Source organism: Sphaeramia orbicularis, chromosome 10 (genome assembly GCF_902148855.1).
Source record: "Sphaeramia orbicularis chromosome 10, fSphaOr1.1, whole genome shotgun sequence".
Classification (NCBI taxonomy): Eukaryota; Metazoa; Chordata; class Actinopteri; order Kurtiformes; family Apogonidae; genus Sphaeramia; species Sphaeramia orbicularis.
The window spans coordinates 51,853,598-51,871,500 of NC_043966.1; the positions used below are offsets into that span (position 1 = coordinate 51,853,598).

Consider the following 17,903-nt stretch of genomic DNA (forward strand, 5'->3'; position numbering starts at 1 on the left):
ACTAGAAACTGCAATTCTGCATAATTATGGATCTACATTATTACAATACTGACAATATCTAGAAGTAAACACTAGTCACATTTTCCTGTCTTACAATATGCAACAGTACTTGGTCTTCATTGTCACAGTTAGTGTTTCAGATGGTCTACACCAGGGGTCTCAAACATGCGGCCTGGGAGTCAAATGCGGCCCACCAAAGGTTCCAATCTGGCCCATGGGATGAATTTGCAAAGTGCAAAACTTCCACAGTCAAGGCTGTGGAACTCATTTTAGTTCATGTTCCACATACAGACCAATATGATGATGGAGTAAAATAATACCATAATAACCTACAAAAAATAATGACTTCATGTTTTCTTCTCGGTTTGATGTGGAAAAAAATAATATCACATTATGTCTATAAATAATGACATCTTCAAATTTTTGTCTTTATTTTAGTGCAAAAAATAACATAAAATTATGGAAATATTTACATTAACTAACTGTCGTGTAACAATAAAATGTGAATAACCTGAACAAATATGAACAACCTGAAATGTCTAAAGAAAATTAAGCACAATTTGAACTACTGGCTCATGGCTCAGATGGTAGAGCGAGTCGGCCAGTAACCGAAGGGTTGGCAGTTCGAATCCCACTCTGTCCTAGTCAGTCCGTTGTGTCCTTGGTGTATGAATGCGTATGAATGTTTGGTGGTGGTCGGAGGGCGTTGGCGTGAAGTGGCAGCCATGCTTCTGTCAGTCTGCCCCAGGGCAACTGTGGCTACATATGTAGTTTACCACCACCAGAGGGAGAATGTGAGAGCGAATGAATAATGGGTCAATAATGTAAAGCGCTTTGAGTGCCCGAAAAAGCACTATATGAATCTAATCCATTATTATTATTTTCTGCCCGTTACTAAGTGTTTAGTGTCTTTGTAGATCTGATCCACAATGCACATGTAGAAATAATAAGTTGAGGCAGAATATTGTTAAAACTGCACTAAATTTTCTTAATTTTTTAAATTTAAATTTCATTTTTTTTCAGGTTATTCACATTTTTTTTGGATAGTTTATAAAAGTAAGTATTTTCATAATTTAATTGGGCTTTTTTGCACTAAAAACAAAGACAAAAATTTGGAGTTGTCATTATTTAGCGGTTATTATGCTATTATTTTACTGGTCCAGCCCACTGGAGATTAAATCGAGCTGAATGTGGCCCCTGAAAGAAAATGAGTTTGAAAGCCCTGGTCTAGACGTTCTCTGTTGGGGACCAAAGTGGACTGCATCAGGTCAGTCCAGCATCTGTCACATTTTCCTCCTCACCATGCAAATCCTACCTGCCTTTTTTTGAGGTACATCCTACACCTACAACACCTCATTTGTTGCTGCTTCAACTTTTTCATGAATGTGAGGATTGGATGTATATTTACAAATGAAGTCAAGTCCATCAGACAAAACATAAAAAATGTTGTGTTCACATTATTGGTGATGAAATACACGTCAGGTTTTTCGAGATTTTCTTGGACACAAGCAGAGTAGGTTCCAAAGTTGGGAACCACTGCTCTATATCATTGTAACTAAAAGGAGTCAGTGGCTCGAATGGAAACTAATAAAGCATACATCGCATAAGGCCCAGTTTACACAACAACGCTCTCAGGTGAAAACGACAAAATGTTTTATCTGATGTGCCTTTTGTTTAGACGACAACAGCATTTTGGGGGTTGAAAACGCAAAAAAGTGAAACCACCTCCCAGAGTGGAAATCTGAAAAACATTCCACACTCCACACATCACCGTCTAAAGGTCTGAAAACGCAAAAATGCATTTTCTCGTCGCTAGGGGTGTAAGAAAATATCGGTTCTGAAATATATCACGATATTTCCTTTCACAATACTATATCGATATTAAAAAGTACAGTATCAATATTTTTTAGGTATTTATTCACATGCAGATATTGTGGAGGTTCATTTTTGTTGTTTTGTTTATATTGTATTTATTATTATTTAAAACTCTTATTAAATAATGATAGTTCCTTTGTTGGGATTGCACAAAAATAATGTTATGTTAGTTCTGAACTAATTGAATATGAACATTTGAACAGGATCTTAAACTGTAATGTCTGTAAAATATGATTTAAGTCTTAACACAGGAAAATTTTGTGAAATAACATTAGATCCTGTTCTGACCCAATAAAAATGTGTTTAGTATTTGTGGATATTTCTGGTGTAATTACATTTTTCCAGGAAATAATCTTTTAAAAAAAAACAAAACAAAACCAAACAAAAATTGCCTTTTTAACAGTGATACATAGTGTCGTGATCCTAGTATTGTGATTTGAATCGTACCGCCAAATTCTTGCCAATACACACCCCTACTCGTCACGTAGAGTTTACATCACAGGCACGCGCCAGTACAGGAAAACAACAACATGTCGGATTATTTCCCTGTGACGGACCTTCTAGTTGCCCTAGCTGTTCAGCCCGTCTGTCCAGACTGCCAGCTTTTTGTGTGTTGCTTCGCCATGTTCTGTTTCCTGTTTTGTGATTGTATTCGCACAAGGAGAGAACAGGAAGAGAAGTAGTTTGGTTCTACGCAGGCGCTTGGTCTGGGTGGTGCTGATGCCACCTGGTGTACATACTACATCCATAAGTAGGACATTTCACACACTTTTGCGTGTCTGTCTGCATACAGATTTTCCTCCTAAAACACAGCGGAACGCGGAATAAAAAGTGAGAATGCGATGCCACTTTTGCATTTTGGGTTCAGACCGTTACCGTCTAAACGTAGCCTGAGTCAGTTTTCAAGGTAATCTTCTACATTTTGTTTAAAGGCAAAAGCTTTCATGTTTTAAAACAGCACAAGATAGAAATCTAAAATTTGTCAAGGGTTAATTTTATGGTATATTAAAAGAGTTTTTCATTCAAAAGGTTTTTGTCATCGGTTTAAAAAAATGTCACTTTACCTTGGAAATAAGAGCGCCGTGGATTTTCTTCAATATGTCATCCATCTCCAACAGTTTGGGCTGGATCAGGGAACTGTGTGGCCCACTGATGTGACCGATGTGGTCCAGGCCTAAGTAGTGAAGGATTAAGATGTCCCAGTCGTCCCGCTTCAAGGTGCTGTCGAGGTGACGGGTCACGTTGTTGTCAACCTAAACAAGAGACGACACATACATTCAAACGCTGCTTTTCCACTATTCTGAACATTTCATCTGAGTATATTCTCCCTTCAGTACTGAGCTATGGATCCTCTTTTCATCAAAAAATAAACACGTGTGATAAACATATAGTAAAAAACACCCCCCCCCCAAAAAAAAAAAAAAAAAAAAAAAATCCACTTTTACATGAACAGGACATGATAATGGTCATTTAAAACCACTCAGTTATTTAAGTTGGTCTCCAGATATTTTAACGCCTCTTATCTGATATCTGAGGGTCTGATTCGGTGATCCAGTGGTCATGATTAGAATTTTGGGGCACAGGATCAAAGGTCACAAGGATCTTGCCAAACACACTTCTGCCTATTGCCAGATCTGCACCAGAATCCATTTTGTGAAAATTCAGTTACTTCCTGTCAACATTTTCATATTAAACAATTATACAATATTTTTGGATTTGCTACCTAAACCAAATAAAATTCATTTAAATGTTTATACCATTTTTTAAAAACATTTTAATGCCCATTATTCAATATCAAACTCCTCTCTTTCTCACTGGAAGTGTCAGTGTCTTCAATAGATTTTTTAGAGGAGTTTCCCTGCCTGGTGCTACCTAAACCAAGTTCAGATAACTGTGAATGTGGAAAGTGTCAAACTAAAAAAAGGCACTAACTGTGACAGTTGACTTTTGACTATTACCACGATAACTGCTGTGCACTTTCTTTCATAAATACTGTATGTTAAGGATGTGGATGTGGAAATAAAATGGGGGAAAAATGTCAAATTCTTGACTTCAAATAATTTCAAATCAGACCCCAGACCGCATCTAAGACCTCTGAAAGCACAAGAAAAAACTTCAATTACTTTTAAATTAGACAAGTCTGTACAGATTGGAATGTAAATGGACACTTTGCAGAGGCATACAAATGTGGTGTGAAAATTCTACTTTTTTAATGTTCTGTTCACGTTGGGTATTTATAATGTACTTTTTTCTTAATTAAAATGTTCAATATCTATTTTATTTCTTTATTCTGGCGACAGACATTATTCGCTGTTTGGAGGTCTACATGAATAGGTCATTTCGATGCAGTGAAATTGTAATCATAGCCACAGATTTCCTCGGTGTAAGGCAGACCTCATTCCCTTAACAGACTTACTTTAGTCTGATGCTGTGGAAACTTTAACATTTTCTTTCAGCCTTGAGTAAATCTCTGACATCAACCTGAAACTTTTGGTGCAGAGCTCAACTGATCATCCTTTTTCTTTGTTACTATTCACAAAACGTCTCTTTGTGCAAATTAGGACTGATCTGTCCTAAGCTTTAAGTAAAGCTGTGATAGCACATGGTGATTGTCTCATTATCATCAGGTTAATACATTTTGGCAGATATTTACAGATTTTCCAACGTTGCAGGTAGAGAGGCTTTCAAATCAGCTCTGCCAATATTCCAGTATTAACAAGAACAGATTGCATCCAGTCCCACAGTGCATTTGGCATACGGAACTAATTGATGATCTCAGCTCTGTGCCTCCCTGGATGATCAGGTGACTTCAGACAGCAACTCAGCCACTTCCATACATACATGTAACACTTGCTTCAACTGAATCACAGATGCACATTGAACAGTATTAGGACAATTTCACTCAATATGATCTGCATTAAACCTAGTTCAGAACAAGGTTATTATCGTTACAGAAAACTAACGAAATGACAAAAACTAGAATTGAAAAAAACATTTTCATTAACTGAAATAAATAAAAACTATAATTAAAAGAAAAAACAATAACTAACTGAAACTGTATTGTGTGTTTACAAAACTAACTAAAACGTATAAAAATTATGGATAAAATTCCCTTCGTTTTCATCTTTGCCAATGTTGGATTGATACGAAATTGATTTATTTCGCTCTGGCAATTTTAGCTGGCAGCACCATACGGTACTTCAAGGTCCGTAACTTGTGTTCACTTGTGGTTTCCAGTCGTCTTCTGGTCCCCACTCTACCTGGAAACATGGAGACTAAATTTGGGAGAAAGCAGCAGAGTCCTGTCTGGGATTTATTTGAATACGACGGAGAAAAAGAGAAAGGATAGGACAAAACTAAAATTAATACTAAAACTAAACTACGACTATGCTTTTAGAAAAAAATGAAAACTAGCAAACCTGCTCTAAAAACAAATTAAAACTAACTGAAATAGAGAAAAAAAAGTCAAAACTAAATAAAACTAAACTATAATGAAAAATCCAACACTATTGATTCAGAACAAGGCTTTGAGACATGATGAGCTCAAAACCTGCCCACTGAAATCAACACAATGAGACCAAAAAGTCTTTCATTTTCTTAAGTTGTAGGTGGATATGTTTTATGTTGTCTTAAAATATGAATGAAGACGATAATAGGGAGTTATTTATTGCATTTCTGCTATTGATAAAATGCCAAAAAAAATACACCAAACAAAAACCTCTCCCGTCTGTTCCAGGAGTTTAAAGCTGTTTTTAATGGCTTTAAATATTGAAGCATTTATTTACCTAATGTTAAAATCTGAAAAAATAAATACATAAATATTGTTTATTTACAGATATAGAAGGATCAAATGATGGTTATAATAGTTTGGGATTTTTCATTATAGTTTAGTTTTATTTAGTTTGGACTTTTTTTTCTCTAAATCAGTTAGTTTTAATTCATTTTTTGAGCAGGTTTGCTAGTTTTCATTAGTTTTCATTTTTTTCTAAAAGCTTAGTTTTAGTTTAGTTTTAGTATTAATTTTAGTTTTCTTATATCTTTTCTCTTCTTCTCCGTCGTATTCAAATAAATCCCAGACAGGACTCTGCTGCTTTCTCCCAACTTTAGTCTCCATGTTTCCAGGTAGAGTGGGGACCAGAAGACGACTGGAGACCACAAGTGACGGACCGTCAAGTGTCGTATGGTGCTGCTAGCTAAAAGTGCTAGAGCAAAATAAATCTCTTTTGTATCAATCCGACATTGGCAAAGACACAAATGAAGGGAAATTTATCCATAATTTTTATACATTTTAGTTAGTTTCGTAAGAACACAATACAGTTTCAATTTGTTATGTTTTTTTTCTTTTAATTATAGTTTTTATTTATTTCAGTTAACGAAAATGTTTTTTCAATTCTAGTTTTCGTCATTTCGTTAGTTTTTGTTAACGATAATAACCTCTCTGATCCATTCTTGACGTCAGTACAAATACCCATTGCTCATACCGTTCACACTACATGACTCGTACCTCGGTGTAATCGGATACGAAGAAGGAAGTGGTGCCGTCGTACTCCATGAAGTGTTTGGGGAACAGCCGCACCCAGGTGTCATCTCCGTAGAAGACGATCCTCTTGCCTGCCGTCTTGGCCTGCCAAATGAGGTTGTCTTCCAGCAGTGCAGGAGAATTTAGGTTCATTACCACATCAATGAAGCCTGGGATACTGCCAGTGGTAAGAGCCTGGGGAGAGATATGTTTCTGTCATTGTCCTGTGAACAATAATTGACTTTTAATGGTCTTCTACAACCTACACTTTCATCAGATTTATCCACCTAATTAAGACTTGTGCTACTGTTACTGTATGTACAAAAAAAAAAACAAAAAAACTGTTAGTCTATCATTTTAAATTGGCAGTATCAAACATATCTATTCCCTTTTAACAAGATGAGTCACTACATTGCTCCAGCATTGGAAGACAAATTGATTCCCACATGGCCTTCATTGCTGCACATTTGCAAACTGTAATCTGAATCAGGTTGGTGATATTTCTAAAGAGCAGTTTCGGCCGATTTCATCATGGATGCTAGAATAAAACAACACTGGCCTCTGTCTGCTCTGTCTGACTGACAAGAGAAAACGAGCTGTTTTGGAAGCCAGGACAGAGCCTGTTGCATCGTCAAGGGGGTGAGTGGGATTGGGGGGGGGGGGGGGGGGGGGGGTACAAAGGCCTTGTCTTCATGCACTGAAGGAGACATGAGACTGCAGAATCTGGCAGGAAACAGTGTTTTTTAAACCCGGCTATGAGCTGCTTGAAGCACAGCCTAATATCCTCTGGGACATTACAGAAACAGGAGTGGCCAGCCTTTATTGTGTAAGGACCCAGGTGTTGGAGAAACCTGCACTGGGAACTGGGCTGCACATTCAAAGTCATCTTTTACATCACTTACTCAAACACTGCTGTGTATACTTGAAAGTTCATTTATTTGTGCTCATACAACCCCTTTGTCTGTTTGGATCTAGGTAACTCAGTTTGACTGTAGAATAGAATAGAATAGAATAGAATAGTCTTTATTGTCATTGTAACATGAAACATGTACAATGAAAGACACAAACAGACACAAACACCACAACAGGGCAACACTTTATTATAAGTACACATTATGAAGCATTAGTTAAGCATTAACAAATACTGAATTCATCATTTATAAAGCATATTTCTGACATGATTACTCATTAATATATAGTTTATAAGCACAGTTATAAGGGTTTTACTTATCATTAATAAGCTCATCTACAATGTGCTTAATGATTGTATTTTCATAGTTTATAAATTATGGATTCAGCATTTAAACATTTAGTATTGCATCACTTACAAACCAGTTCTGATGTGCATTTATGCTCACACATACACTATTCAGACATGTCCTAATGGTTAGCCAATATGTTAGTGGGTATTTTATACTAACTCACACATTTATTTTCCGATAGATGTCCTATAAACAGTTATTAATACAGGAATTCATTATTTAAGGAAGTTATAAAGCATTTACTACTCATTAATTAAGTATGTGGTGTGAGCTCATCTACAGTGTGGACGATCTATGCCATATCATGCATTTACAAATGAGATTTGAAGGTTGGCAATGCCTAAAAACTCACAAAAGTCTAAGTTATTCTAACAAAGGAAAGACATGGCACATGGGATTATCAAACAAACTGCATGATTGAATGATGAATGATTATGATTATGAATGATTAGTAAAACATTAATAACTGTGCTTATAAACCATATACTAATGAGTATTCATGTCAGAAATATGCTTTATAAATAATGAATTCAGTATTTGTTAATGCTTAACTAATGCTTCATAGTGTGTACTTATTATAAAGTGTTACCCACAATAGTAAATAAATAATTACGGAAACAAACACACACAGCCATTCATTCTATCACTGCACGATCCCGTCTCTGTATTCATTAGTGTTGTGTTTGGTTGGACAAAGCACTCACCATGGATGTAGAAAACTCAGACACTCATTCAGTTAGAAGTGATGGGAGTAACCTACTGTCAAAATATGACCAACTCCCAGAAGGGCTGTGTATTGGCAAGAATCTGGCAATATGATACAAATCACAATACTAGGATCATGATACCATATATCACGATATATCATGACACTGTTAAAAAGGTAATTTTTTGTTTGTTTCTTTTTTTTAAATGATTATTTCCTTGAAGAATTGAATTACACCAAAAATCTGCACAAATACTAAACACATTTTTATTTGATCAGAACAGGATCTAATGTTATATCACCGAATGTTCTTGTGTTCAAACTGAAATGACGTTTTACAGACATAACAGTTTAAGATCCTGTTCAAATGTTCAGATTCTATTAGTTCAGAACGAACATCAGAACATTAATTTAGTTCAATCCCAACAAAGGAACTAAAATTATTTAATAAAAGGGTGTTAAATAATAATAAATAAAATATAAACAAAAAGAAAAACAAAACAACAGAAATGAACCTCCACAATATCTACATTTCAATAAATACCTAAAAATATCAATACAGTACTTTTTAATATCGATACAGTATTGTGAAATAAAATATTGCGATATATTGCAGAACTGATATTTTCTTACACCCCTAACTCCCAGTACTAAACCGACTCTTACGCAAATTTCCCATGAGCATGTGCTCATCCTTAAATCTGAACCCAAATCATGATCTGTAAAGCCAAACCATCTTGATCACCCCCTGGTGGATTACAAAAGTATCAGACTCTTCCTATTTTCAGTTGTTTGATGGGTGATTGATAGTCATAAAAAGTCAAGATAAATCTGCTCCCCATGTTACTACCACACATGGGACAGGTTTCTTTTCAGAGTTTTCTGGCAGAGGCCTCTGTTGTGCCATTGTTAAAAAGTGTATTTTAAGTCATGATCCATGTACACTCATCCAAGTACTTTTTTGGTTTTCCTCCAGCGAATCAAATACTTTTCCTGCCTAAACCTTACCAAACTGCTAGTGAGAAAAACAGGATCAATGTCCATGGATCTCACCAGAATGTTCTATCAAGAATCAATAACAGGCGAGGTTGTCAGGTTCTGCTGCTACGTTGGAGTCCTGTGGTCTGGATGCAGGAAATCAATCACCCAATAGAAGTGGGTGGTACTTTTACCGGAGGAAAACTCAGCTCATTAAATTAAAGTCCATATATAAGTTCCTATCAATGCTCAATAGTAACTACACTGAAGCCTCAAAGCATTTCCATGTTATAACCCATTCAAATCTGGACCATTATAAGTAAAGGCAAATGTCTAATAATTCAAAAACCCAAAAATCTAAATTTCTCAAAACTGTGAACAAACTTTGTAGACATTGTCCCAAGGAAGATACGTATAAAATTTTAAATGAATCCAACAAGTGGTTTCATCATAGAAGACGTTTGAAGAACTTGCTAACGAAGACGACGACACTACAAAGAGGAGCGGTGTGAAGATAATATAATCAGCCAACAACACTGTTACAAAAATACCAAAGACCTGTGTGATAATTAGTGTTCGATACACTCTGCTACTCTGGTTTGTGCATGATGTTTAAAAAGCTCACACAAACAGTCGGGCAACTTTCATTTTTCTCCACGGATTCTCCTGAAAAAAAAAAAAAAAAAAAAACAACAACAAAAAACACAATCCAACTCCGAACCAAAGCAGTAATATGGAGCCCCATCTTATGAGCTCTGCTCCACAGCTTAATTATTTAGCACTTTCCTCCTTGTAATTGTTTTGCTCCTTTCTTCAGTGCAGATGCCTGTTTCAGGAGGAGATGGATGGTTCTGCTTTGAAAGCAGTATTCTCCTACTGCCTGTTCAGTTGCACAGAGGTCCTCACTCTATTTATAGAGATACAATAATAAAACCGATGGTTTTGATGAAAACAGGTCCTTCGGCCCATGTGGGATACATCTCTGTTATATCCACACAATAAACACACTCCAAAACAGGGCTGTCAAACTCGTTTTGGTTCAGTTCCATATTTAGCCCAATTTGATCTCAAGCCGGCCAGACCAGTAAAATAATGACTTAAAAACCTATAAATAATGACAAATCCAAGTTTTTCTTTTTGTTTTAGTACAAAAAAAACCCAATTAAATCATGAAAATATTTACATTTTACAAAAAAGATGTGAATAACCTGAAAAAAAATGAAATTTCATTTGAAAAATTAGTGCAATTTTAACGATTATAGGCCTCGACTTATTATTTATACATGTACATTACACACAATGTTACATAAACATTTGGTAACAGGCAGAATATTGTTCAAATTTTGGAGTTTGGAACTAAAATTTGAACAATTTCCACAATATTACATCTCTTATTATTAACACAACTCCAGATCACAGTGGATCCATAAATGTAAACATTTAGTAACAGGCAGAATATTGTTCAAATTGCACATTTCGGGTGGTTCATCTTTGTTTTTATTTATATATTCATGCGTTTTATTGTGAAAGAATAGTTTTGTAAATGTAAATATTTTCACAGTGTAATGTTATTTTTTTCACTTACATTTTTTCCACATACTTTTTCACAAAGAAAATTTGTCATTGTCATTATGTATGGGTTATTGTGTTGTTATTTTGACTGTAGATCCCATTGGTCTGTATGTGGAACCTGAACCAAAATGATTTGGACAACCTGGACTATTCAGGTTCAGTTTTGCACTTTCATCCTGCGGGCCAGATTTGGCCCCCGGGCCCCATGTTTGACACCTGTGCTCCAAAAGCTTCACTCTGATAATGCTCCTCGGACTGAAAAAGGTCAGTCTGAAGCATGCTGAACAGAAATCCATTGACAAAGTTTCAAAATCCAAAAATGTGTCCAGATGCGATAAAACACTGAGATGCTGCCCAAATGGTATCAGTGAGTCATCAATGTACTAATTACTGAGCCAGTACGTGCCTCAGCTCACAATGTGCTCCTGCTTAAATGTCAAATACAATATCAGTGGGGTATGGAGACACTCTGGCACACTGTAGGGAACTTGTAAAGGTGCCAAAATCCCAACGGAAAGAGCTGTTACTTCAAGTGCGTTTCAACAGCTTTCCTTCTCGGTACTTTTCAAAGACTTTCGACCATTTGGCTGAAGATCTCCTCAGGCCTTATGACCGAATAATACACAGTGGAGGTTTTACAGTGAACTAATTCTGTAAACTACTCAGGTTGCTTTTAGCCTTTTGAGACACCCACAGTTAGCTGTCATTGCTACTGTGATGATAAACTACATTCATTGTTGAAATCCCTGCATAACTAAATTAGAGCCATTCTGTTTTGTGAGCAGACTCTGGGGTAGTGTTTCCAGCTGTCTGCCTCCTAATAAAAAAACAATACTACGATAAGAAACAAGCAGAGATAGTACAAAAAAACAGCTGTGGATCTGGATAAGACTTCATTATATGTGCATGGGAGGCTGTGGGAGGAGATACAGAGGGGACACCAGTTCTAATGTGTGTTTTAAATTAACGGCTGTGCCATTCAACAATTAGGATTTAGGTTAGTTGGCTGTGTCATAGCAGTTAATTGGGTGCATTGCAGTGATAGCAGGAAGTCAATGATGGCTGATCGGTACTGCCCCCTACTGGTGCATGACCAGAGCACAACCGTAAACATGACAACCTTAATGTTGTGTGTGGAACTAAAGAGACAATACCAGTGGTTCATGTCAAAGCTGAGACTGGACATTCTTTACACCAGTACAGAGTAGCAGAAATACTGACTGAACATCTTTACTGTAGTAATAGTTAAAGTCATGACTCTGAAATGTCTTCTAAGTATAAAAGCCAAGATATAAAAGTCAAAAGCAGGTCATTTCTTTTCTTTGTTTGTGTCCAAAGACAGCTGAACCTCATGTTATATTAACACACAGTTGCCAAACATGCGGCCCGGGGGCCAAATCCGGCCCGCCAAAGGGTCCAGTCTGGCCCTTGGGATGAATTAGTGAAATGCAAAAATTACACAAAGATTTTAACAATCCTTTTAGTTCAGGTTCCACATTCAGACCAATTCAGTCTCCAGTGGGCAGGACCAGTAAAATACTATCATAATAACATAGAAATAATGACAATTCCAAATTTTTCTTTGTAAATGTAAATATTTTCATGTATTTACACTAAAACAAAGTATAATTATAACAAAGTATAAAAAATGTGAATAACCTGAACAAATATGAATAACCTGAAATGTCTTAAAAGAAGTAAGTACAATTTTAGCAATTTTCTGTCTGTTATTAAATGTTTTATGTGTTTGTAGATCCACTGTGATCTGTAACTTATAACGTACATGTGTAAGTGATAAACTGAAGCAGAATATTGTTAAAATTACACTTATTTTTTCAGTTTGTTCATGTTATTCACATCTTTTGAAAGGATAGTTTGTAGATGTGAACCTTTTCATAATGTAAATTTACTTTTTTCACTCTAAAACAGAGAAAAGTTTGGAGTAGACATTATTTATATATTGTTATGTTATTATTTTACTGGTTCACCTCACTTCAGATCAAATTGAGTTGAATGTGGCCCCTGAACTAAAATGAGTTTGACACCCCTGTATTAACATAATGTGAACACTATTAGACCATTCAAACTTCCAATAAAAAAAAAAAAAGTTTTCTCCAAAGTGCAAAATAGTTGTATTTATCTATAATATTTATAGAATTTAATAATATTTATAATGTTTAATAAGATTTGTAACATAATAGCAGCAACAGAATTTGAACCATCATGATGTATTTTCTCTGTAATCCAGTGCCATCTTGTTACTGTCTGGTTTGTCTTTTAAATCATATTTGTGGTGACTGATCTGCATAAATATCTGATGTATGTATGTATGTGTGTGTATGTGTGTGTGTGTGTGTGTGTGTGTGTGTGTGTGTGTGTGTAATCTTTGACTCTTGTTCACTGAAGTTGAGATCGTTCTTGATGTTAAGGATCACAATGATGCAAAATATAAACTAGAAAAGCACTCGAAGAGCGCAGACCTCTACCAAGGCAGACCAGAAAAGTCATACCATAAATCTCATGTTGTCTGAACAAAAGGGTTAAAGACGTCAAATGCAAAGGGATGTCCCACTAAATATTACCTCTTTAATTTGGAGAAACTGAAACTGTTGTTTTTCTTGCTGAACATACTTTCCATATATCCAGATTAGATCTAATACAGACACTGACACATGCATATGTGTGCACATTAGAACTGCCCAAAACCAACTAAACTAATGTTGGACGAGGACTTTTACACATATAATGTTACACATTTGTTTTGTCCTTGTGGTTTCTCTTGTTCAGTCTCAGCTAAAATCCTTCTAAAATGTTTCAGTGTTTCTTGTTTGACTCAGGCACACATTTTACCATATGATAGTTTGGAACGCTCCACTTCTAAATTTCTGAAATGTTCTGCTGTTGACAAGTAGCTGTCAGCTTCTGAGGATAAAGAACAATTTAAAACCACAAACAATCATCTGTCTACGACAACTTTCATTCAGAACCAACAATCAGCCTTTAAGCTTAATAGATGTTATAATTAGACACTTATTTTGGTAATTATTAATGATATGAAAGTTTTAATGGTGACAACATTTAGCATTTTACCATTTTTTTTTCAACATTTTACCATTTACAACTTTACCGTTCTGTCCCAGCCCTACTTTAGGCATTATTAAAGAATAATAATTCATAGAAACAGGAGACTGGATCAGTACACAGAACAGTCATATATTTAGGCAGACAACCATCCTCCAAGAGCTGGGGTCTGCTCCAGGTTCCTGCCTGTGAAAAGGACGTTTTTCCTTTCCATTTCACCAAGTGTTTGGTCCTGGAAGATTCTGTTGGTGTCTATAAATGTAAAGTGTCATGAGAAAACTTTTGTTATAATGTGACGCTATATCAATATAATTTGATTTGATAGATTGATATTTCTGCTATGCAGTTATGTAAGGATTGACACCAGGCTCTGGGTTGGATTTATGGAAGTAAATCTGTCTCATTAGATTTTGAATTATAAAAGCTATTGAATTTCTAGCACTGAATTTTTTTGCATTGCAATTAAATATTTGAATTTTTTTTGCACTGAAATTAAGTATCTGAATTTTTTGTCTCTGAATTCAACTATGTTCATAAATTTAGAATAAAAAAAATCAGATACAGAAAATTCAGATGCAAAAAATTCAGATCACACATCCGTGCTGACCATCTTCCTGCATCGGTGTCACATGACCAACCTAACATAACTTGATTGGCTGGCTGTCGGTTCGACTTGAGATTGCTTATCCTTGGTGTCCTGGATGTGTGATCTGAGTTTTTTGCGTCTGAATTTCTTGCATCTGAATTCTTTTTTTTTTATTTTTTTATTCTAAATTTATGAACATAGTTGAATTCAGAGACAAAAAATGTAGATACTTAATTTCAGTGCAAAAAAATTTAGCGCAAGAAATTCAATGGCTTTTATAATTCAAAATGTGATGAGACAGATTTACTTCCATATGGATTGCTCCCTACTGTAAATTAAACACACATTAGAACAGGAAGAGCAGTACCCCCTTTGTAACTCCTGAATCAGAGGTTTTAAATGGTAAATGGACTGAACTTATATAGTGCATTTTCTACACCTTAATGGTGCCCAAAGCACTTTGCAATTCCTCACATTCACCCATTCACACACACAGATGTGTTCAGTGTCTTGCCCAAGGACACTTCAACATGTGGACAGTCGGAGCCAGGATTCGAGCCGCCGACCTCCTCCACAGAGTTATGCCCTTTTCTTTAACACTGCCGTTAAATCCTTGGAGGGGGTTTCACACCCAGCACTGTGTGCCCAGGCTCCCCTCAGGCCTCCTCCTCTAAACCATGGGATTATGGGGGAACATCTGTCTCCCTGCATGTCCACATCAATCCAGCTCAGCTCAGCGCTCCTGATCCCTCCTCCTCCACATCATCACTGACCTACTCCATTTCAGGACCAATAACAGCAGCTCTTCAGAGCACCACACTTCATTGCTCCTTCTATACTTCCAAGGCTAAGTCATTTCAAAGCTCTCAAGTAAACATCATATATATATATATATATATATATATATATATATATATATATAGATATATATATATATAAAATCGGCTAAAACTTGCTTAGAAATCTTATTTCTGTCTTTGTGGACAAGAAATCAATCTAAGTGAATCCCCAAAGGAACTTTGTGTTGGTAAATGACAGTTGTTCAAATGGACAGGATTTCAGTTCTGTTCAACATGTTGATGCTCATATGAACTATGTTTTCAGCTCAAAAATGTCCAATTTCATCACAATTCATGCTATATTTTCATGTCACAAATGGCCAAGTTATATTTTAACTGAATTTACCTGAAAAACAAATATTCTATTCTTTTAGATTCCCCAATTTTCTTACCAGATTCTATCCTACATATCAGATGTTCTATTTTTACAGGTTCAATCTGGAGTATGGTGCTGATCCATCCTGCTTATGTTACGCCAATACATACATGAAGAATGTCACACGTCACTTTTGAAATCAACAGTTTTCTAATAATGAGCATTTTTATAAAGAAATAACAATTCTATATTGTTATTTCCTCTTTAGTCTGATGATAAACTATCCAATAAATAATAGTGCTCCTAGTTTTTGCACAGGGATCATTAGTGTAAACACTGACATGGCTGCAGAGCATCAGTATGATGGGATCCACAACAACCATGTCACATCCACATCCACTGACACATTTAGTGTTTTTGTGTCAGCTGGGATTGTTTTAGATCCACAATACTAACATTTATGAAGAAGAGAAGAATTAGCAATAGTAAGTATATAAGTTTATTCCTAATAAAGTACTGGTACTGACCAGAGCATCATGGGTAATGTCATGTCCGTCCACCAGCAAAAGTTTTCATATACATGTGCTTTTCAAAATCCAATATTTCTGAAAATATAGCTTCCACTGTTAAATAATATCAGTAGTCTGTGCACAGATGGATTAGCATTATTTCAACACAGTTCTATGCATTTCTTACAACTTTTCTTTTGACAAAAATGGCCACTCATTTTATCCCCTAAGTAAATTTTAGCCGATATATAAACTAGGGGTTGACCAGTATATTTTTGACAATAGTCAGTGATTAAGGAGACTGATAACTGTGAGGCCTGTCAGAAAAGTTCCGAGACTGGTGTCACAGAACATATATTTCAAATCCAAACAACAAACTACAAGTTTTCCCTTCCAAAGTAATTGCCCTGGAGTCTATAACTGTGATCTCAGCTCTCTGCAGCCACTGAACTTTTTTCCACATGCTTTTATAACTGCTGAACGATGACCAGACGGATCGACACATACGAGTGTGTCAGGAAATCCTCGAGCGTCTTGAAACTGAACCAGACTTGCTAGGGAGAGTCATCACTAGGGGTGTGTATTGGCAAGAATCTAGTGATACGGTACAAATCACAATACTAGGATCACGATACGATATATCACGATATACCACAATACTGTTAAAAAGGCAATTTTTTCACTTGTTTCTTAATTCTTTTTTATGATTATTTCCTTGAAGAATTAAATTACACCAGAAATATGCACAAACACTAAACACATTTTTATTTGATCGCAACAGGATCTAATGCTATATCACAAAATGTTCCTGTGTTAAAACTTAAATGTTTTACAGACATTACAGTTCAAATGTTCATATTCTATTAGTTCAGAACTAACATCAGAACATTTTAGTTCAATCCCAACAAAGGAAATAACATTACTGAATAAGAAAAGAGTGTTAAATAAAAATAAATAAAAAAGAAAAACAAAAAAACCCAAAAATGAACCAACACAATATCTGCATTTGAATAAATACCTAAAAAATATCGATACAGTATTGTGAAATGAACTATAAGGATACACTGCAGAACTGATACTTTCTTACACCCATAGTCATCACCTGTGATAAGCCATGGATCTACGAGTACAACCCGGAGACCAAACACCAGAGCTTTTGGTGGAAGAGTCCGATGTCGCCAAGGCTGAAGAAAGCAAGACAGTCCAAGTCCAAAGTCAGTCCTGTTGATCGCATTCTTCAATGTGAGGGGCATTGTCCACTGAGAATTCTCACCACAGGTACAGATGATCAACCAGCACGTCTACAAAGAGATCCTGCGGCGTTTCCTTCATTCAGTGTGCGAGAAGACGTGAGAGTTGTGGCAGGACAACTCGTGGCTGCTTCACCATGGCAACGCACCTGCCCACAATGGCCTGAGCGTCCGACAGTTCCTGGACCAGAAGAACATCATTGTGCTGGAGCCACCTCCCTACTCACCCCACCTGGCTCCGTGGGATTTTTTTTTCTAGACGCATTTTGCGTTGCGCTGGGCTTAACGATTTAATGAACTAGTGCAGAAACGAGCCCCAGACTAGTAAAATACTATCATAATAACAAATGCACATTTTTCTTTATGTCAAAAAGTTAAATTACATAAAAATGTTTACATTTACAAACTAT

At 36.0% G+C, this 17,903-nt stretch overlaps 1 protein-coding gene across 2 annotated transcripts in view; it reads right to left on the bottom strand.

Annotated features, from left to right (window-relative positions):
• Positions 1–17,903, bottom strand: part of pigg (phosphatidylinositol glycan anchor biosynthesis class G (EMM blood group)) — a 202,424-nt gene that overhangs the window by 163,276 nt on the left and 21,245 nt on the right. For both annotated transcript variants that reach the window (XM_030145924.1, XM_030145925.1), the window contains exons 3-4: positions 6,380–6,589; positions 2,940–3,128 (exon numbers count right to left, since the gene is read on the bottom strand). In XM_030145924.1, the coding sequence (XP_030001784.1) occupies positions 2,940–3,128; positions 6,380–6,589 (399 nt within the window). The remainder of the gene's footprint in view (positions 1–2,939; positions 3,129–6,379; positions 6,590–17,903) is intronic.